This window comes from Suricata suricatta, chromosome 10 (genome assembly GCF_006229205.1).
Source record: "Suricata suricatta isolate VVHF042 chromosome 10, meerkat_22Aug2017_6uvM2_HiC, whole genome shotgun sequence".
NCBI classification, from domain to species: Eukaryota; Metazoa; Chordata; class Mammalia; order Carnivora; family Herpestidae; genus Suricata; species Suricata suricatta.
Window position 1 is genome coordinate 50483301 of NC_043709.1, and position 23237 is coordinate 50506537.

General features: G+C 39.4%; 1 protein-coding gene across 4 annotated transcripts in view; it reads right to left on the minus strand.

Annotated features, from left to right (window-relative positions):
* The window catches only part of SRGAP1 (SLIT-ROBO Rho GTPase activating protein 1), a 279336-nt gene that overhangs the window by 124170 nt on the left and 131929 nt on the right, over positions 1-23237 (minus strand). For 3 of the 4 annotated variants that reach the window (XM_029954129.1, XM_029954128.1, XM_029954131.1), the window contains exons 2-3: positions 20628-20823; positions 15979-16141 (exon numbers count right to left, since the gene is read on the minus strand). In XM_029954129.1, coding sequence (XP_029809989.1) covers positions 15979-16141; positions 20628-20823 — 359 coding nt within the window. The remainder of the gene's footprint in view (positions 1-15978; positions 16142-20627; positions 20824-23237) is intronic. The other variant, XM_029954130.1, reaches the window with a different exon arrangement.

The following is a 23237-nucleotide window of genomic DNA, read 5'->3' on the forward strand; positions in this document are numbered from 1 at the left end:
AGTAATATATTGTATCATTTATCTTGAATGTATCATAGATAAGCTGCTATATAACGATTGCCACTTCAGATAGCTGTGAAATTAGGTGATTAACTAGTTGTTACTTAACCTTCTAATTTCTGTATAAGTCTAATTACATGAAACAAAAGTTGGTGTTTTGATTTTTTACTTTGCTTTTCTGTTTTGAGTGTCATTGCAACTACTGTATTGTAAAGGATGGAAAATAACTGCATATGTTAAAAAAATATGAAACTTTATAAAGTAATAAAGAAATAAATAAATTTATAAAAAAAAAACCAAACCTCCATGCCATTAGAAAATGTGGGAAAATTAGAGTCATAGACACACAGGAAAAAGAACTTCATTTTGAAACAAGACAAAACTGAATCTTAAAGGACGTAGCTGGAACATCTTCTAAAATATTTACTAATAAATTGCTAGGCAAATGTGGCACTTGGCATCCAGGTGAAAAGGGTCTGCTGTTGGTATGTTCAGCCCATATGCTGATGATTTGAAAGGTGCAAAGTTGGGGTGCCTGGGTGGCTCAGTTGGTTGAGGTTTAACTTTGGCTCAGGCCATGAGATCTCATGGTTCGTGGGTTTGGGCCCCACATCTTGCTGCTTTCAGTGCAGAGCCTGCTTTGGATCCTCTGTCCCCCTCTTTCTGTCCCTCCCCCACTTGTGCTCTCAAAAATAAATAAAAACAGTAAAAAAAAAAATTGAAAGGTGCAAAGTCATGTATACCAAAGTCACTCATAACCTCCCAGATAAATAGCACCAGAAAAGACAGATGAAGTAATTTAGGACTGAAATTTAAAATCCTACAGGGAATAAAAGAGATGTGACAGCTATTTCATTTTCAGCTTGCATTTCCTTAACTTGTCAAGAAACACAATTTTTCATGCTAGGGTTATTTCTCTACTCACAATGGTGATAAATTAGACATATCTTTTCAGTGTTACTAAATGAATAATCACTTAGGCATAAATTCTCAGTAGCTGATATAAACAAACCCACCCAATTAAAATCAGAATATGTTATGAAATTTTGGTTCAGACTGTAACGTATAATTAGCTAAAAATGTAAGACGTGTACTTTCTGGGCATTTTTCTTTTTTAAAAAAATGTTTAAAAATTTTTTATTTTTTGAGACAGAGAATGAGTGGGGGAGGAGTAGAGAGAGAGAGAGAGAGAGACACAGAATCCAGAGCAGGCTCCAGGCTCTGAGCTGACAGCACAGAGCCCAAAATGGGCTTGAACTCACGAACCATGAGATCATGACCTGAGTTGAAGTTGGATGCTCAACCGACTGAGCCACCCAGGTGCCCCTCCAGACCATTTTTCAATATGCTGAACTTTACAAAAATTTACTAACTCAAACTTTATTAACATTTCTTATTGTTAGCGTAATAAGAGATTTCCTAAAGTACATGAACCTGAGTCTACAAATTTATCACTAAAGCCAACTGTCCTTCTCTCCTGTAACAGGTGTGGTGTGCACTGATCATACGCCACACTGCCTCTCAGTGTGACCAAAAGCTTACATCTAGGACACAGGCTGGGTTATGAGCATATACTGTGGTGAAGCAAACTAGACCACATTGTGTAGGGAACCCATGATCTTAGTCTTAATAGCGCTGTGGTAAGAAAAATCCAAAGACTATTTACAAAAATAAATCAATTAAGTAGATTTACTCATTTATAAGTCATCCATTGAATGAGTAAGCAAAAGGCAGAGATTCTCTGAGATACTAATAAAAGTTCATTCATTCTTGTACTCACTCATGCATTCTATCAGTTTATATCAGTGCTTTCTAAGTGTTAAGGCTGAAACACAGCCTTACAGTTTAGCGAGAGAGATAAACACAACAATTTCAATCCAATCTGATTTATGCTTATTCAAATAATCTAAACCAAGTAAAATCTCTACATACAACTCTTGAACCAAACTCAAAATTTAATAAACTAATCAATCTTCAAGAATTTAACCTAAATCAGGGCTGCTTGGGTGGCTCAGTCAACTGAGTGTCCAGCTCTTGATTTCAGCGCAGGTCATGATCCCACGGCTGCGGGATCGAGCCACGTGTCAGGTTCTGCACTAACTGTGAAGTCTGCTTGGAATTCTCTCTCTCCCCTATTTTAATACATTTTATCTCTCCAAACGGTTTCCTCATCTGTACAATGGATAACATTACAATATCCAGTTGACCCTTGAACAATGTGGGTTTGAGCTACATGGCTCCACTGGCATGCAGGTTTGTTAAAAATAAATACAGTGCAGCAAAAGTATTTTCTCTTCCATGTGACTTTTAAAAAATATTTTCTTCAATGTTTATTTATTTTCGAAAGAGAGAATACAAGCAGGAAAGGAGCAGAGAGAGAGATGGAGGACAGAGAAGCTGAAGCGGGTTCTACACTGACAGCAGCTTGACGTGGGGTTCAAACTCACAAACAATGAGATCTGGGCCGAAGTTGGAGGCTCAATGGACTGGGCCACCCAGGCACACCTTATGACTTTTTAAAATAACATTTTCTTTTCTCTAGCTCACTTTATTGTAAGAATACAGTATATAATACATGTAACAGAAGTGTTAATTGACTGTTTATGTTATCAGTAAGGCTTCTGGTCAATGGTAGGCTATTAGTACTTAGGGGATTTTGGTTTTTTGAGAGAGAGAGAGAGAGAGAGAGAGAGAGAGAGAGAGCAAGTATGTGTGCAAACAAGGGAGGGGCAGAAAGAGAGGGAGACAGAGAATCCCAAAGCAGGTTCCACAATGTCACCATAGAGCCTGATGCAGGGCTTGAACTCACAAACTGTGAGATCATGATCTGAGCTGAAATGAAGAGTCAGACACTTAAGCCAACTGAGCCACCCAGGTGCCCCTGTTAGTACTTCAGTTTTAGGGGAGTCAGAAGTTATATACAGATTTGCAACTGTGTAGGGGGTTGGAACCCAACCCTCACATTGTTCAAAGGTCAACTGTATACTCTTTAGGGTTAATATAAGGATTAAATGAGATATCCTTTGTTAGATGCTAAACAGAGTATCTGGCACATACTAAGAACTCCATAAATATAGGCTCTGTCACTGTCATTATGATGCTATTATCATCATATCCTTGGGGGTCATATCCTTGTTTCATCTCATGAAGTCATCCGCCATTTTTTGAAATGCTGATGCAACAGTGTATTCATATTGACTTTCAATCCCGTATGTCTCAGATGGTCCCTTCAACATACTTCAGGACTTACTTTCTAGAATACTTAAATTTTGTTTGAAGTACTACAGCAAGTAGTACTTTATCCTTTATCCTAAGGAGGAAAAAGTGCATTCCAAAGCTACCACAAAGCAAAACTATTAATTGTAAAGCTCCCGCTTGCTGACTTGAGACTGTAGTAACTGCCAGAAAGTCCTCTTTAAGTTAAGGAACCTATCTTCACCTATGTTCTATCAATTGGTCTTAACTCCTGTAGACTTACAGAGCTAGACAATGTAAACCACCTTTCATAGGACAGGTCTTCAAATATGTGAAGACAGCTACTACCTTCCCAGCGAAAGCTTACTTTCTTTGTACTAAGTATCCCCAGCATCTTCATTCCTTGTATGACACAGTTTAAGGAAATGAAGCACATTCTCCTTGCTGTGCCCCCATTACTGTGGCCTTGCACCTAGTGGTATTAGAGATTCTTCATACTTCAAGAGGTAGAGGCTAAAAGGTTGAAAGGATTATTGGGGAAATAACACACACCTCCCCAGGACTTGCAATCACCCTGTTTTGTGGAGAAAGTCCAAATCCATCTCTACGTGGTTAGAATAAGCCCAGGAATCCTGGAATCACTGTTAGATTCTTTTTCTTTTCCAATAGGGTAAAGAGGCATCAGTTAAAAGAGTAGAAGCCTTAAGAAAATCTGATTAGGACAGATCTTTTATAAAACCACCACCACCACAAAGCATTCAGTTAATTCTCAATCTTTATGAATGAAAGCTTTATGAAGACAGTGTAAGTACGGCCATAATGCATGATACAGCAAAAATTACCAGCCTGATTACTAATGCAATAGCTTTCTCACTAGTTTCCTAAGACCAGTTTCTTCCCATTTCAGTTTTACTCTTCAAAGTGCTTCAACAAACAAAGCTGATTATGTCCTATCCCTGATTAAAAAGCTCTCCTGGCTTCCTTAGTTGCTTAAATGACTGACCACCTATCAAGTGCTCAGACAGAAAATTCTTGCCCTCAGGCCCCCCACAGTCCCACTGGATATGCCTTTCTAAATCTCAGCCAGCTGCTACCCACTAAGCATGCTTCACCGTCCTGCAGGCTACACTCCTAACCTCAGCCAGGTGTGTACCATTTGTGAGTTTATGTCAAGGCAAAAAGGAGGTGGCCTAATCTATCTTTACAGCTCACTGCTGTTAGGAGTCAAGTAGACAGGGCCACCAAGGTCCCATCTACCATATCTACTTCCTAGATATGTGCTAGGCTTGATCAGAATCCCAGGACCTTGTCCCTTACTGCCCTCTCTGTATGAAAGAATACACTTCCCTTAATTCTTCTGTAAAACCGCAGTTTAAGACGATGGTCAAATCCACTTCAAAGGCTCTGTGAAGTCTTTCTCCATCTTCCTAGGCAGTATGCCTTACAAGCCCCTCTGTGCTATAACGGTTTTAGGTCCTTTCTCTGTAAGAGCAGTTACTGGTTTATAATTTAATTTTTATCTCTACGCTTTCTTTCCTTATTACGTTATGAGCTCCTTTGGGGTATTGAGGATCTGTGTCTTACTCCCTTTTGTAATCTCAGAATGCACCCTTGTGCCTGTCACATAATCATAACACATGTTTGTTGAGTGAATAATAAAATAGAATGTCTATTTTGTTTTGAAAAGGAAGCTGATTTCAGTAAAGTTTCAGAAAAAATGAAAAAGAAAGAAAAGTACAAGTTACAATGGATTTGTCATGATTATTTTCAGTGGAAGTATAAGACCTTGCCAAATAGTAATATATTATTTTAGTAGACCCCTGCAATCTCCATCTTAAGAATTAAAGAGATGAAATAAAAAAAAATTTTTTTAATGTTTTATTTATTTTTGATACAGAGAGAGGCAGAGCATGAGAGGGGGAGGGGCAGAGAGAGAAGGAGACACAGAACCGGAAGCAGGCTCCAGGCTCTGAGCTAGCTGTCAGCACAGAGCCTGACGCGGGGCTCGAACCCACGAATGTGAGATCTGACCTGAGCCGAAGTTGGAGGCTTAACTGACTGAGCCACCCAGGGGCCCCTGGAGATGAAATTTTTATGGGCATGTTTATTCAAGCCAGTGCACTAAGCCAGTGAGAATTCTTGTTCACTTAAAACTATCAAAGTTTAAAAAAGTAAAAACAGTGCATGTATTTATTTACTATCAATTATTAAACATTACCATTTTTCCAATGTAAATAGCTCATATATTCAGTGTCAAAATTTATTATTTTCATAACTTTCTAAGGTTCATCTGACAATATATTTAATTTGGTAAAATTTCTGTTGTCTCTATTTTATTGCTTCTCTTTTTTCCTTTCAGCGTTTAAATATTTTTTCAATGTTTATTTATTTTTGGGGGAGGAGAGAGAGAGAGCGCGCGCACATGTGCGAGATTTTATGAGCAGGGGAGGGGCAGACAGAGAGGGAGACACACAGTCTGAAGCAGGCTCCAGGCTCTGAGCTGTCAGCAAAGAGCCTAACCCAGGGCTTGAACTCACGAACCATGAGAACATGACCTGAGCTGAAGTAGGCTGCTTGGCTGACTGAGCCACCCAGGTGCTCCTTCTGATTCAGATTTTAAAAGCAGTGAAATCAATCTGACAGCCATAGTCAGTGTCTGTTTGCAACTGCATATTTTTGCGTTGCTATAATTCAAGGTATCACAAGTGCTTCTTAATTCAAATATTTACTCTATATGCAATATTCCCCAATATGGCATTTCTTGTAGCTGCTAGAAATCTTTTAGAATCCTACCATGTGAAATTAAACATAGTCTTCAAATGGTAAGAAGCCTTGGCTAGCAACCAGAATACTGTTTCCAGGTTGCTTTAGACGCCGTTGATCTCAACTGCAGACACCTCGACAGATGGTAGGAATGTTCTCTCCCATCAGTTCTTTTCTTAAGGCTGCAATTTCTTCCTTGGATGAGGAGAGTGGTACATATTCAGTGTCTACAGGTCTTTGAAGATGGATTTTATTAAGTGCTGGTCTTTTATAAATAACTGAACCTAAACAAACCTGGTACTGAATGATATTTTTTATCCTTCTTTATGGGAGGTGAGAGGCTGGGTGTCTTTTGGCTTATTCCATGTTTGTTAATTTAATTGAGAGTTGTAAACCCTATAATTGAAAAATCAAATTACACATTTCTTTAAACAACAACAACAAAAAGTATATGAGAGAATGGAGGACTCAGTGAGAATCAATTGTTCTCAACCTGGGCCAGTTCTCTCTAACCAGGGACATTTGTTAATATCCAAATACATTTTTGGTTGTCACAACTGGTAAGGTGCTACCAGCATTTCGTGTGGAGAGAAATCCAGTCATCCAATTCTTGTTCTCCAATAAGGAAGTCATCATTTCTTCTCTGGATGCTTCCTATAATTTTGTTAGTTTTTAATTTGATTATGATGTATCTGAGTTACTGACTTTTAAAGATTCATCCAGTTTTGGGGATCCTGGGGGGCTCAGTTGGTTAAGTGTCCGACTTTGGCTCAGGTCATGATCTCATGGCTTGTGGGTTTGAGCACCCCTTTAGGCTCTGTGCTCAGAGGTCCATCTCTCTGGATTCTGTGTCTCCTTCTCTCTCTCTGCCTCTGCCCCAATCACACTCTAGCTCTCTCACTCTCCCTTCTCTCTTTCTCCCTCCTCCAAAAACAAACACAAACAAACAAACAAATAAATAAATAAATAAATAAATAAATAAGAGTCATCCAGTTTGGATTTTACTAGGCTTCTTGAATGTGTAGGTTTATCTCATTTGCCATGTTTGGGAAGTGTTTTTGCAATTATTTTTTCAAATAGTTTTTCTGCACAAACTCTTTTCTCTCTCAGGGACTCTGCTGACTACTGATACAGCTGTCAGACTTTTGGTATTGTCCCAAAGGTCCATGGGACAATGATCATTTCTTTTTTTCAAATTTTTTCTATGTTGTTCAGATCGGACAACTTCTATTAATCAGTCTTCAAGATTAATAGAAATTAATCTGATTCTTCCCTCTTTTATTTCCATTCTGCTACTGAACCCAGTTAGTGAGTTTTTTTTATTTTGGTTACTTTTTAATCTTTCTCTTCACTTCAAGAGTGTTTGCCCTTACTTCTTGGAACATTTTTATCATGGTTGCTTTACAAGTCTTTGGTAGATAATTCCAACATTTGCATCAATTCAGAATCATCTGTCTATGGTGTTTTCCCATGTGAACTGAGGTTTTCCTGGTTCTTTGTATGCTAAGTAATTTTGAATTGTATTCTGGATATTTTGAATATGATGTTATGAGGTTTGGAGTCTTGTTTAAACCATATGCAAAATATTGATATTGTTGTTTTATCAAGACATCAACCTGGTTCGATTCAGGATGCAAATTCTGACCAGTCTTCTATGGGTTGTGGTTTCAACATCAGTTCTGTTTCAGACATCTTTGTAACACTATTTGGATCTGTCCTGTACATGAATCATCCAAAGTTCAGTCTGGAATCCATGCAGAGGTTTATCCCTTAGCTCAGTTTTCAAATCTTTGGTAGGTATACTGCTTAAAATGAGACTCAAGCCTATCCAGCACAGAGGTGAGCTGAGGAGTTCATAAAGAACTTTCCAGGGAGCACCTGGCTGGCTCAATTGGTGAAGCATGGGATTCTTAATTGTGGGGTTGTGAGTTTGAGCCCCATGTTCAGTGTAGAGATGACTTAAAAATAAGATCTTAAAAAACAAAAAGAGAAAACTTTATGAGATTGTTTTATTAATCTTCATTCTCTCTATAATCTCCTTGGTACTTTTTGGTTCTTTGGGACACCATTTTTAGTCATCTAACCAGAAAGCTGGCACTTTCTTATTCCACTCTGCCACAAACTTCCCATGACTGATTTTCCTCTGATTTCTCACTCTTGGGAAGTAGATTACACATAATAGTGTACTTAAATCCAGCTGTCAATATTGAATTTTTTGAAATGTCTTGAAGTTTCTTAGATAAATGTAAATATTCATTATCTACTCCTTCAATAAATATTAACTGAGCATCTAGTATGTGCTAGTTAGTATTTCAGTGAATGATAAAAGGACACTTCCCTCAGGAACTTACATTTAAATTGAGGGGAGGGGCACCTGGGTGGCTCAGTTGGTTAAGCATCCACTTTATCTCAGGTCATGAATTCACAATTTGTGAGTTCAAGCCCTGTGTCAGCTCTGTGCTAACAGTTCAGAGCATGGAGCCTGCTTCCGATTCTGTCTCCCTCTCTCTCCGCCCCTCCCCCACTCACGATCTGTCTCAAAAATTAATAAACATTAAAAATATTTTTAATTTTAGTTGAGTGGAAACAAAGTGAATAAATATTAAGTAAATATAGGATATGTCAGAAAGAGATAAGTGCTACAGAGAAAAATAGAGCAAAAGAGGTGGGAGTGCAGACTTTAACTCAGAGTAACGTGGGAGCCAGGAGAGTGAGGAAAGGAGTAATCAGATCTGCTTGAAGTTACACGGATTGTTCCAGTTTTTCCTCTTTGTATATCTGATTAGTCATTTCAAAGATAACTTGGTAGGTAAGACAGTTGAGCCCATGCTATCTTGCTCAAAAGTTCCCTGATTTCATGTCTCTTCATCTTAAACATCTGAATTCTGCATGTTCAAAGCACACAGTTTTAAGTGTACCTGGGGCGCAGGCCAGTTCTCCATTAACAAACAGCATCTGGAGTGGAATTAGTTACTGTGCATAGTTCCCACTTTTTTTTTTTTTTTTTTTTTTTTTTACTGTGGACACTGGTATTGGGCCAAGTTTCTTTAAGCTTTTAGTTTACAGTAAATAATTCTTTTCTTGTGTGTCTTATAAAATATGTTCATTGTGCAAAAATCAGAAATCACAGATAAGCATACAGAAGGGGAAAAAAACGTAACTTAGAGATGTTCATTTAAAATTAATTTTGGTTTATACATTTCCATCTATTCGTTTTCTTTTTCTTTAAGTTTTAAGTAATATCTACATCCTATGTGGAGCAAGCTCACAACCCTGAGATTAAAAGCTTCAGACTCAAGGGGCGCCTGGGTGGCTCAGTCAGTTAAGTGTCCAGCTTCGGCTCAGGTCATGATCTCACAGTTCATGGGTTCAAGCCCCGCGTTGGGCTCTGTGCTGACAGCTAGCTCAGAGCCTGGAGCCTGCTTCACATTCTGTGTCTCCCTCTCTCTCTGACCCTCCCCTAATCCCACTCTCTCTCTCTGTCTCTCAAAAATAAATAAAAGAACATAAAAAAAAAAACTTTAAAAAAAAAAGAGCTTCAGGTTCAAAAGAGCCAGCCAGTTTTTTTTTAAATTTTTTTTATGTTTGTTTATTTTTGAGAGACAGAGAGAGACAGCATGAGCAGGGGAGGATCAGAGAGAGAGGGAGGCACAGAATCTGAAGCAGGCTCCAGGCTCTGAGCTAGCAGTCAGCACAGAGCCCGATGCGGGGCTTGAATCCACGAACCATGAGATCATGACCTGAGCCGAAGCTGGTCGCTCAACTGACTGAGCCACCCAGGCACCCCCAGCCAGTTTTTTTTTTTTTTGACCACAAATAAGTTTCACATGTTTTCAACAACTGTTCTCAATGTAATCATGGGTTCGCCCCCTAACATGAGCATGTCAGTACCACCACACTATGCTGCATGACAAAATGTCCCAACTTAGCTCACATTGGGCTCTCAATTCCATCACTTTCCAAGGAGACATACATATATACCTGTTTAGTGCCCTCATTAGAAATCTCTAATAAAGCTTCTGAACTGATGGTGAATACTCTTATCTAGTAACTCACCTGCTAAGTTTATAGCCAGGCCACATGCCCTTTTGTCACTAAATAATTAAGGCAACATCAACACAAGAACAGCAGTACCAACTGCTGTCTATTAAGTACTATGTGCTAGCCATACCAATCAGTAACTTATAAATACAAATTCAAAGCATCTTCTAAAATATTTCAGAAAATTACATCACTGAGTTTAATTTTGACATATTTCCAGAAAAATAAGTTAGTCACAGAGTCAATAAAACTCAAGAGAACCAGAGAGTAGTGTTAGCTACTTATTTATCTAGGTCCCATCAATAATTAAACTGTCCCCTGATGCCACCAGCATATCATTTAATTCTTCTGCTACACTGCACTGAAATGCTATGGAAAAAGTTCCTCTTGCTATATTATTTACTATTACTGCATCAGCATACTAAATTACCTGTGGTAGTTTTCTGGTAATAAAATAGGCAATTTATTTTTTAGAAAATGAATTAGTCATTGGTAAATCACAGCCACGACCATCTTTACTCCAGAAAGGCAAAAGATAAAAATTCTATCCAAAGCATGACATTTTAATACCACTCTTTGACCTAATAATTCTACTTCAAGGAATATAGAATAAGGAAAAAATACCACGGATGTGTGAAAGCTTTAAATGTCCAACAGCAGGAAAAGAACACAGCTATGCAGACAGTGAAAACATGACTTGGGCGAGAAGTGTCCTGTTGTAAAGGATTATTTCCAGACATGGGAAATGCTAACAAATTTACAGTAAAAGGGCAGTTTCACAAGCTACATGCAACAAAATCTCAATTTTGTAAAATAACATATTTCTGTGTGTTTTTATATTACATAAATGTTTACACATACAAATACTAAGAAGATACAGCCCAAGATACTTACTGCAGTGGTGTTAATATGGAAAATTAGCTTTATTTTTTAATGTTTTCTAAATTTCTACAATGAATATATATTTTTATATTCTAAAAGAAACAGATTCTTTCTCTTTCATAGATTGGTAGTTTTCAGATTTTTAAAACTAAGGTTAGAGCATTAGAGATCTGCAGCAGACTAGTATCTTTTCCAACTTATATTAAAGCCTCTGACTGTTGTCAGTGGCCTAACTGAAAATGCATTTTCTTTCCCCTAAGAAAGGATCTTGTTTTCTTTCTTTTCATGCTGGGGTATTTAAGTAGAGTATGACTGCCCTTAATCACAAATGAAAATGATCACAAATTTCACTAATAATGTCTCCTTCCTTTCAGATTGGACCACACAGTCAATAATATCAAAACCAGAATTTGATAACCAGGTTAATTCCCAGTCTGAATCTGATAACCTCTGGAACTTATGCCAAAGTGGAGTAATTCTCAGTGGCCTCCAACCAGTCTCTGCTGCTTTGAAACCCCACCTATAGCTGGATGGCTGACAGATTTTGCTGCCTCATGCAGAATCATCATTCTTCAGGACCTTCATCAGAAATGGAGAGAGCCCAGACCACAGTGTTCCATTCTAAGAAGTGTCTGACCTATGCAACAAGTAACATCTCCAGGTACCATGGGAAAATACCAACAGAGTCATCCTAACTGTGAACATAACTATGAAGACATACAGGCAAAGACAAAATACATACCCACTAGCCTGGCTCTGCAATTTATATCTCTGAGTCTTATTTCCTCCGCCCTGAAATGTGAATTACAATACCTGTTAACTGGGTAGCTGCCAAGGATGCATGAGCTAATGTGTGAAAAACACAGAGCACAGTGCTTGGTGTACAGTTAAAATCCCTTAAGTGATAGTGTGCAGATGTCGCTATTGAAGAACTAAACATACCTGTATGCATATTTTTGCAAACCAAGGAAGGACAGAAGCATTAATAATCTGAAAACAATCCATGGGGAAACGACAGCCTTGAAGATAATTTAAAACTCACAAAGACAATTTAGCATATACAACTGCTACCATTTTGCTGTGCTCTCTCTAAACTACACTCTTCTATTAACATTCTTAAATTTGGGAAATAAGATCATGTGATAAGGTACCTAAATAAAGTGATTGCTGCAAGCTGGCTGTGTTCTTTCCTGCAATTATGATTGCTGACATTAACTACATTTTTTGTGTAGCATATGAACTGCACATTTTCTGGCTGCAGCCCCAAGCCTGAAGCAGGACACTCTCTTTCGGCATGAGAAATGGCAAGAAGTAGGCAAAGCCTCATCACTTCAGGAGGCAGGGCTGGAGAATGGGGCAAGAGATACCTGACCACTTCTTGTCTTTGGGAAAGAAATAAGGGCTGATAATGAAACAAACCCATGTGCACAAGGAGGTTCCGATTCCTGACCTTCTAGGTGAAGCAGACATTACGAGTGTAAAAGCAGAGTCCTACCCTGTCCATATCTAACAGAGTGTCTGGAATTGAGTAACTCTTATTGTTGAATGAATGAAGACATCAGTGAAGCCTCAAAATCATGACTCTCCATGTGAAACAGCTGTGGGGACCTCAGAGGCGCAGGGAGGGAGGGAGGGAGTTGGCCAACACAGGTATTTCTTGGGTTATTCCTTGATTTTCCACTAACTGTTGATATATGAGAATGAGAATTTTAATTCAGCTACAAGCACGGACACTGGGAGGAAATTTCCCAGAGTGTGCTTACAAATATGGTTTAGAACTTCATCATAAGGCAAGTGCCATGGAAAGATCTGGATGTGTTTATCACAGTTGTGCTATATAGTCTCCTTAAATGAGGGCATATTTACAATGGCTTGAGGAAACATTTAGTATAAGGGCACAGAATAAGAGTTTACAAAACAGACAAGAATAAAGATAGTAGCTAAAAATTACCTAAGACTTCTTAAGTCCAGACAACTGGGCCAAGTGGCTTTTTAAGGATGACTCGTGATTCCTCCATATAATTATCTGACTTTATAGATTTATATATAAATTATGTATATTTATATATAGATTTATAGATAGTTACATATAGACTTTATAGATGCAAAAGGCCTAAAAGGTTTACAATTACTCCCAAGTCCACACAGCTACTGATAGTGACAAAGTGAAGACACACACCCTAAATACTGGACTTCAGAGCCTAAAAGATGAATCACTGTTATTCTGACCAACAGGATTCATTTATAACATAGTTCTAAAGGCCCATATCTAAGTAATCAATATGAGTAACTGGGTCCTGTTGTTTTTCTAAAAGCTTCACTTTTTCTACCTGTTGGAAACTATTACTGGTTCTCATGTGATTAAAATTTAAGTTTTAAAGCTGTTCCCTATACCTATGTGTGGATTTAGATATTCTCTTATAATTTTTAAACATTTATTCATTACAAATATTTTTTTTAATGTTTTTATTCATTTTTTGAGAGACAGAGAGACAGCATGAGCAGGGGAGGGGCAGAAAGAGAGAGGGAGACACAGAATCTGAAGCAGGCTCCAGGCTCTGAGCTGTCAGCACAGAGCCTGACATGGGGCTCGAACTCATGAACCATGAGATCATGACCTGAGCCGAAGTCGGACGCTTAGCTGACTGAGCCACCCAGGTGCCCCTGGAATTAGATATTCTTTTAAGTGTCGTCCTGATTATTATGTTTCGGTAAAAAAAAAAAAAAAAAACCATTCCTAGAATTACCTGCTCCAAACTCTATTTGACAGAACAGTTTGGGTAAAAGCATTTTCTACCACTGGCTAAACTGAACACAACACAGCTTTGTGGGAGGCTGAACCTGTCAAGCACCCAGTATCTCTGTGGTTCCCCATACAGACTTGGGGATATTTTTTGAAGAATGAAGAAGTCTCAAAATCCTCTCCCAAGAAAGACAGGCATTGTGCTCACCAAGGACTCCATAATAGTTCTAAAGGTCACTTCAGACTGGCTCTGATGATTTCTTTCCATTCTGACAGAAAATAAGCTTCTGGGACCATAATAATGGAAGAGGAACTGGACCAAAGAGAAACACTTGGTAATCAAATAAGAAAAAAAGGATGGAGGAAGCAGAAAAGACTAGTCTTGCTTTTTAATATAAAGGGCCCTAAAGTTCTCTGGACTTGATAATAAGATATGGGTTTAAGCTTTCTGTTCTGTGAGATGACAAATGTGTCCCGGCGGGCTGATCTGGCTTCTCAGTAAGTTCCAAACTCTCTGTTTTGCCCTCTGCTTCTTGTTCTTTCTTTGTCCAGTAGTAATATGCATGGAAAGGTGGGGTGCGTAGTGTGCTAGGGTTGCGTGAGAAAGGAAACGTTCAATACCTGTAATCGTAATGACTGTTAACAATTACATACAACCTGGCCCAGTGACCTCAAACTCTTTCCTTTCCCCGAACAGGTCAAGTTACTGCTTTCCTGGGGACAGTTGTCTTTGTCTGCCTCATGAACACCTCCTTCTCCGGCAGATCTCACTCCAAGTACCGCCTCCTCTGTGGAGAATTTCCTGATCCGCCAGTAAGGTGAAGATCTCCAGCTTCAAGCTCCCACAGTGGGTTGGGGGTCCCTTTAGCGTGGTGACTGTTAATCACTGTAATGAGTCCCATGCAGGTAGGGATGTGTCTTTGAACTCTGCTTCCTCAGGCATTTTAAAGAAATTTTGTTGAACAGACAAATAAATGAATTCTGCGGGGGTGCTGGCCGCCGACACCCTGGCCGAGTGGTGGCCGCCTTCCTGTGACTGGAAGCATCAGACAGCACCACCCTCCTCAGCAGGAGGACTGTGTTGTCTTCCTCCCTGCAGCCTTTCCGAGACCTAACACCATCTCTTCCTCACGGAAGATGCTCACAAAAAACCCAAAACAAAAACAACAACAACAAAAAACCCAATGAACTAAATGAGACCTTGGCCAAAAGCGCTGACTTCTGAGAAAATTACTTTACTTCCATGGCTCCATGTAAACTATTTTTCAGATCTCTATTTTTTAAGACACATTGGGTATTTCACTACCTGTTTTCTTAACATGTTCTTCCAAGATTTTTTTAAAGATCCTTCTTTGTTGGAAACGCCTTTTTCCCCCTATTTCACCGAGCAGAAGAGGACCTGGAGTCTGCTAAGTTCCATTTCTAGGTCAGAAATAGAACCTACTGTGGATACATCAAACATGGCTAAGAGGCTTTCCAGCTGGCCTGCCTAACACTACATCTTTGTTTTCAAGGGCCCCTTTGAAACATAAATATGTCATTAATCTACAAGGGGTTCTTTCCCCCCACTTTCTGAAACTAATACTTACTTGCTGAATAGAGTACAGATACTGGAATCGGCACCAAACACCACTAGCACAAAGCTGAGGAGAGGTGGGGAGAAATGTTGTCCTATAAATGTAAAAACTGAAAGCTCCTCTCATTGGGCGCGTAGCTGCATTCTCTACACAGGATATGGTCCAAGTTTGTTATTGTTCTCAACAAAAATAAAATGACTGAGAGCTGGCTGAGAGTGGTAACAATGATAAGAAGGCTTAAAAGCCCAGCTCCTATTTTTAAAATGGATTTGGGAAGGAGGAAGCTCTCTGGCATGTAAGAGACTGAATTTTCTGTGCCCTGTGGAATTTTCTTCATGTCACCCTCTCAGCGCCTCCGCTGCTGGTCTGGTGAGAGCGAGAAAAAAAAAATCACAGTCACATTTTTTCCAAAAAGAGCAGCACATCTGGTTATCTTGTTCTTCACAAGTGTCTGATCATGTGTGAGCCCAAATAACAAAATTTAAGGCTTTTCCTCTCTGGTCTGGTTTTTCCTAACTGCAGCCAATGCGTTCCTAAGGACAGAGGGACAGTCTGCACTGACAGCTCATTTCAAAATTTTGTTCACAGACTCAGTGATTTACAACTCTATGAGCATGGCTGCTCAGGGCAAACTTTTTGTTGTGTGTCTTTAAAATATTGCTTCTTTTATTTTTGTAGCTAAAACTTAATGGACTACAATTAAGTAATGAAGGCACTGGACCCTTCTCAGACATGCTTATATGAAAAGCACGTTATGGCAGGATTGACAGAATGTACCTTTTTAAACATCCTGGTGGAATCCTCACTTATCTGCATGAACCGCATAATCACATTGTTCAGATAGATGTCACTCAAAGTGGCGTGGTCTTTACTTTCCCTTCTCACTTGGTTCAGAAGCAAATACCAGCAATTCACTGGAGACAGCAAGTTCTGGTCTTTCCTAAGAAGTGAAGAAAAACAGAATTACCATCCATTTCAAAGCTGCCCCAACCAGCTGAGGGAAGTCACCAAGGCAAAGCAGAAGCCACAAGAGATGGGTATTGTCGCTCCCTTCCTGCTCTGCGCACTGCTCATCGGGCTACTCAAGAGCCAGCACATCAGCCTTCCAGGCTGTGAAGGCAGAAATCCAGCAATTCCCTGGGCTTAGAAGGAAAAACTTGGACCAAGAACACCAGTCAAACCCACACTCCTGAGAAGGGCCATGGGACTCTAACACACACAGTTCTCAGGCAGGCTTTCAACTTTAAACACCCCATTGAAGAAAGTAGTTGATATTTACATAAAAATCTATTGACTACTGTCTCACAGACAGACTGTGGTTTGCCACTGCTTACAAAGTCTGCTTTGAATGTCCAGTCTGCTGCTGGAAAAGAGATTTGGCTAGGTATGTTTTCCATGGGACATACATTTGAGGATTATTTATTAATCCCCTGGTATATAAACTCCAGATTCCCAAGAAGTGTTCTTGGGAATCACAGTTTTACGATATTGTCTGAAGGCTCATGAATAGAACCCACAGGTTTACTGCCTTATGACCTGTCATTAAACTATTTCAGATTTGTAACTACACCTTGTTTTATTCTAGAGGTAAAGCTAAAAGTGAATATGAATCATGAGAGATGACTTGTAAAAAATCTTCAGGGACACCGCCAAACAAAAAACAGTAAGCAACTGGCTTCAAAAAAAAAAAAAAAAGGACAATGCTTTTTTTTTTTTCTTTTTAAAGTCTAACTGGAAAATGACAAAAAAGGCACAAGAATGCTTAACCTACTTAGGGACACTAGGCCATTTGTATTCGACATGCTATCTTATTATTCACAATTACTTATGACTGAATATTAATTAAGTTAAGACATCATTAAGTCAACTTTTTCTCCCCCTAAGTTCCTCAAATTCAATATCTGACACTGAATCAAATAAAAATCCTCTTTGGAAGAAAGAGGAAATAGCAGATGAAAGTAGGAACAGTTGAAGGGGAAAATCCTCTGTTCTAGGGTCCTAGCATTGGTACCCACTAGAAAAGCCTCCTGGCACATTAGAATTACACCCTCAACCTAGACACTTTCCTTTTTTTTTTTTTTTTTTTTTTAATCAAAGCCATCAAGCAAGGGGCATTGTGTCTAAGGCAGACAATAGAAGTCTTTCTGCTGACATTCTCTATCTAGTCAGCCTAAGAGGTAAATGTTACATTAGTATATTAACTTTTATGTATATCCTTTATACTAAAGTACCCATAAATTCTCTGAGAACATTTCCTACTTTGAGAACGTTTCCTATATTTTTGTATCCTGAGTGCCCTGCCTAGTTGCATTAAATAAATGTTATTTCACTTGCCGAATAAGCATGTATTATTGCCTATTTAATAGTAGGCAACAATAATATACAACAATAGCAGCTATCATTTACTGAGCACCTACTACAAGAAATACTACACAAGAGCATAGAATATGGATCTATAGTGTCCAAGTTCAAATTTTAGAACTACACTTACTAGCTATGTGATCTTGGCCAAATTATCTAATATTCTCTATGCCTCTGTAACTTTATTTGTAGAGTGGGTAAAACAGCAGTATGTGTATTATGAGGATGATTTCAGTTAACATATAGTTTTTAATGACTACTATAATGCCTTAGATCCACAGTAAGTGCTATACAAAGTTAGCTATTTTTATCTAGTGGCTGGCTGGTCTAAAGACTTGACAAACATTAACTCTACACAATCCTTACCACTACAATTTAAGGCAGAAAGTCTTTGTCTCCCCTCTATTAGTGAGAGAGGTAAAGCTTGGCAAGGCACGCTGATCTGCTGAAGGCTAAAACTAGTATGAGTCTTTGCATCCAGGAAGGCTGATTTAAGCCTTGGTCTTCTGTCTTCTGTAGCAAATTTAAGTTAAGGACTGTTCTACACAATGAGCATCCCACAGATGAGAACTGCCAATGAGAACTGCCAAAGATTTAACATTTGTTTGCTGAAGAGAAGAAGGGACACTGAGTGCATAACTCATGCAGGCTATCAATCACATCAAGGACTTGGTCATGTTTCTCATTTAATGGTCATCAAATCTCATTTTACAAGTTAGGAAGCCAAGGCTCAGAAAGGTTAAACAACTTGACCAAAGTCACACAGGAAAACCAATATTCAAACCAGGTCTGCTTGATGTTTTCATAAAGTCTTTGATTTTCTTCCTACTCCTGGTTTGGTCCTTCTGTAGATTTATCTTGAGTCCCAAATTCAATAAGCCTAAGTCAAAGAAAATTCCAAACTGTTTATCTCTTGACAAAAAACATGTGAACAAACCAGGAGAAAGAAAAAAGAGGCAGCTGAACCAGTAAGGGATCAGACTAAGGTGCATGGGTCCATACAGGTTTTCAGCACAACCGATTACCAAGTGCGGAACACAGAAGACGTTCAAAAATATGGTGCTCTCTGTGGGTGAATGGGCTGTCTTCTTGTTTGTAATCACTTTAAAAAGGGACAGTTACTATAAATGTGAATTCAGTACTGGGTCCGGTCTCCTTTCCGGCTCTAGTCTCTGTCAAGTACATGTGACATTTGTCCACCCTGGGAATCATCACTGAGATTTATTTCTACACTGGACCAACACTAGAAGTTAGCCACTTAAAAAAAAAAAAAAAGTTTTCCCTATCAAGAATTATGCCGCAAAGCCAACAGTAAAGACAAAGACAGGCTTCTCTGCAGCCCCCTTGGGTCTGGAGCTCAGCCTGGGCAGAGACTAGACTCCATGTTGCTGCAAGGGGGGCTTTCCCAGCTTTACCAGTGCAAAAAGGGAGTAGTTTCGCTGGTCTGGATTTTAAGCTGGTGTGCAATGCAATAGGGTTGGTGGTGGGGAGGCCCTTGGTTCCCCCTCTCACCCCTGCACACGCTTCATCCTCTGCCTCACACAGGACTCAGAGGTGGCTTTAACTGTCCCCTTCAGTTTACAGTTCCCTCTTACCTTTTTTGGCCCCTGGAAATTTCCCCTCCTTTCCTAGGAGTTGAGTTACACATTTACAATGATGTCCATTATATTTTAATCAGCATTTCTTGGAGTTTTATAGCAGAAATACTTTTCATATCTCCTAGTTTACTATACTTCCAGAAAAGAAAGACCATGCTGCCTTTTAAATATCTCCTAGGCAAATCTATTTCTTTTTCCCTGCTGTGTTGCGAGCACACACCATTACTGTGAGCGCCCCCTATGTGGTCTCCCTCCATCCATCATGGCTTCTTCCAGTCCACAGTCCTGTCCGTGGTCTTTGTCATCATTTAAAAATGCAGGTTTGAGTTGGTTCACTCTTCTACTTAAAACTCTCCAAATGCTTCTCAGGCAATCAGGACAAAGTTCAAACTGTGAAGCTTGACATACAGGCCTCCTGGATCTGGTACAATTTACACCTGTGGACTGCGTATTTCCACTTGGTGGAAGGGGAAAAACATGGCGTCTGCTCCTCTGAGCCAACAAGATTTCTCTTTCTTGGCCTTCTGCTAGCCCCTCGCCTTTCCTGCCTTCCCTTCCCACCGTCCTTCTGTTTCTGCATGACCCAGCTCACCATCTCACTCCTGTTCTCACTGGACTCCGTCTGCTCCACAAAACCGCCCTGCACCCCCTTCCTTCTACTCCCTGATACAGGACGTTCCCTTGTTGGAACACTCTGCTCTGGTCCCTCAAACTGCCAACTAGTCCTTCATGTTTTCCCTTACTATCACTTCTCCCACTGCCTTCCCTTGGCCTTCCCTTCCCCACCTCCACTATAAAATGGATTTCTACCAGGTCTGTCCATGGCATCGTGCACTTAACAATGTCATAGTATGTGTATACTCTATTAAAGTTGCCTACTGTCCTTTCTCTTGTCTCTAGGATCTAAATTACAAAGTAAATTTAACAACCAGAAAATCTGTATGTATTTTTTAAACAAATGAAGTACAATTAATCAAGGTTTAATTATACTTGGTCATAAACATTTTCCAAAAACCCTTAGTTTAAGTGAATCTCAAGTGCAGTTGGGTTGTGGGGAGCTAAACACAAGCAACCCTTATTGCTCATTTTCATACAAAATCACCACAGAAATCCTGAGGTTTTTGAGTGGAGAAGCAGCCATTGTAAATGTGCCTACTGAATTATCTTCCTGAGCTAGAGACCAACTCCCACTTTTCTGTAAGCAGGAACTTTATAAACACACATCTTTTCTTCCTCTATATAAAGTTTGCCACAAATATATATTTATTAGAAAGAAAAACTGTTGAAAGATTTAAAAATGTACTACACTGGTGCTTACAAATTATAAATGTGGAGAGCTGCTTTCATCCGTGGGGATACGCCAATCTATAGCTTATCCGCCAAAGATGGAACATTCCAAAACCAAGAAGGGTGGTGAGAAGGTAGGCTATCACCTTGGAAAGATGAATTTGAGTCAATCTCTCTTACTTGTACTGTTGATGATCCTTGGTGCTTCTTGTTTTTGCCATGAACCTTTCTGCTAACTTCTCTAGGTTCCGAGAATATTCCGTTTCAATTTCAGCTTTTTTCCGGAAGAAATCCTGCAGGTCCTGGAGAAGTTGAACTCGCATCTCTGTTTGCTGTTCCAGGCATTTTTGCTGCTCTACCAGCTGAGCTCGTATTTCTAAAGAAGGAAAGAAGAGAACCTATTTGACAATTTTGTGAAAACCTCGGAGGTGTGCGGGTACGTGTGAGACGAAAGTGACAAATCCTATTCTACGTTTAGCTCTGTCTCGGACCTTTATGAGACTGCTGGGTCCAGACTGGTTCTTTACATAACCTGTTGACTCTTTAAAAGAATGGGCCAAGTCCCAGGAAAGAATGTAATAAATGAGGCTAGAAATATGGGTTATATTTGCAATGCTGCAAGTGCTCATGGAGTCATGAGGGCAAATAAATTAAGGCCTTTAAGATAACAATTAATAACATGTGACATCTCTAAGTGGCTAGGTGCATTGTAATTTTGTCAACAGCATTTTACCTCAACTATCCCTTTCAAGTTTGAATGGCAAAGACGTGAGCATCATTTCTTCCAGACTTCTGAACCACCACTGACAGTGCCAGTTGGCAGGCACATCAGACACTGACATCTGGTAATTTTTATTTAGTGCATAAACTTCTAGTTTGTAAAACACATAGCTTCTGGGTTTATAGGGATATCTTGCCCAAAAATAATTTCTTTCTATATTCAAATAATCCATTCATAAATGGAATCCTCAGATTCCACTTTATTATTCTGTTCACAACATCAAAGGCTCTTCACTTGGCCTTCAGCTTTTACAGAGTGTTTAAACTAACAGCTCTATTGACACATATAATCCTAAAAAGAATCCTCTGATGATTTTAATACATTAGGAAGGTGAAGGTTAGTCTTTTACTGATTTAGGGGAAAAAAACACAAAAGCAAAGGTGTGTCATGCAAAACAATCTATAAATGACTGTAACAACAGAACCTGTGTGTTTTGGGAAATGAGACACAGCAACAACTCTGACGGTGTTTTTGTCCATGACCCAGCGCTAACCCCCAGGCAAGACTACTCATACTGGAAAACTTTATTTCATCTTTCCCAGTCAGTAAGTATTCCCTAAAAGCCCTCACTTTTAGCAAATACTTACTGACTCTGGGAAAGATGAATAAAATTAAGAGAATATAAAAATATGCCCAGGGATGCCTGGCTGGCTCAGTTGGTGGAACATGCAACTCTTGATGGCAGGGTTGTGAGTTCGAGCCCCAAACGGGTTGTAGAGATTACTTAAAAATAAAATCTTAAAAAAAAAAAAATCAATGTCCAAATAACATCTCCTCAATCCCTTTCTAATTTATCCTATAGCAAAAGAATGAGTTCACAATATGTATGCACACATTTGTCCATGTTTCATCAAGCTCAAGTTTAATCATCAGGCTGGTCAAGTTCTGAATGGGGAGTCAGGAAATGCACTCAACTTAATAATGGCTAACAATAATCAAACACTATTCTACACCGTACTTACGTAGGTAAAAGCATTATCCTCATTTTACAAAGAGGGGGCACCTGGGTGGCTCAGTGGGTTGAGCATCTGGCTTCGGATCAGGTCATGATCTCACAGTTCGTAGGTTCGAGGCCTGCATTGGGCTCTGTGCTGACAGCTAGCTCAGAGCCGGAGCCTGCTTCAGATTCTGTGTCTCCCTCTTCCTCTGACCCTCCCCTGCATGCTCTGTCTCTCTCTGTCTCTCAAAAATAATATATAAAGAACATTTAAAAATTTTTTAAAAAAAGAAGAAACTGAGGTTTAAGGAGATTAAATATTTTCTCTTGGCAAAAAAGACACAATAACTATGAAACTAGGCCCTTGATAATGTCACGTTCTAGGAAACAAGGCTTAAGGGGGAGGACTGGGAAACCACAGGAAGCATTTCTTTTTTTTTATTTTTATTTTAAGTTTATTTTTTATTTTAAGAGAGAGAGAGAGCAGGTGGGGGCGGGGGGGGGGGAGCGGGCAGCGGAGGCAGGGAGAGAATCCCAAGCAGGCTCCACACTATCAGCACAGAACTCAACTGTGAGATCATGACCTGAGCTGAAATCAAGATTCTGATGCTTAACCACAAGGCCACCCAGATGCCCCACAGGAAGCATTTCTTAAGTGTCCTGTCTTGGTTTCTCTACCTCTAGATTGGGGGATCCTATTATTAATCTCATAGAAGTGTGGTGAACACCAGAGTGAAAACATTAGTACAGGCTTTTAACTACCATGAACAGCATCTTTTTTTTTTAGTCAATCAAAGTAAGTGTTTTTCAATACAGTATTATAATCACCGTGTCTGCCAAACTCTTTCCCCCACAAATACAGAACTATTTTTGTCTCATGAAGAAAAAAGATATCAAAGGTGGGGGGATTTTTCATTCAGAAATCTCAGTAAGCCTTTTTCAGATTTGGTAATTTTAGCACATCTTGCTGTGCTAAGAGAAAAATAAATCCATCGTCTTATGCTGTCAACTGGGGTGTGTCTTCTTTTCTTTTAAGCTGCTTTGGTGCCAAATAAGAAAGGAAAGTGGCTGA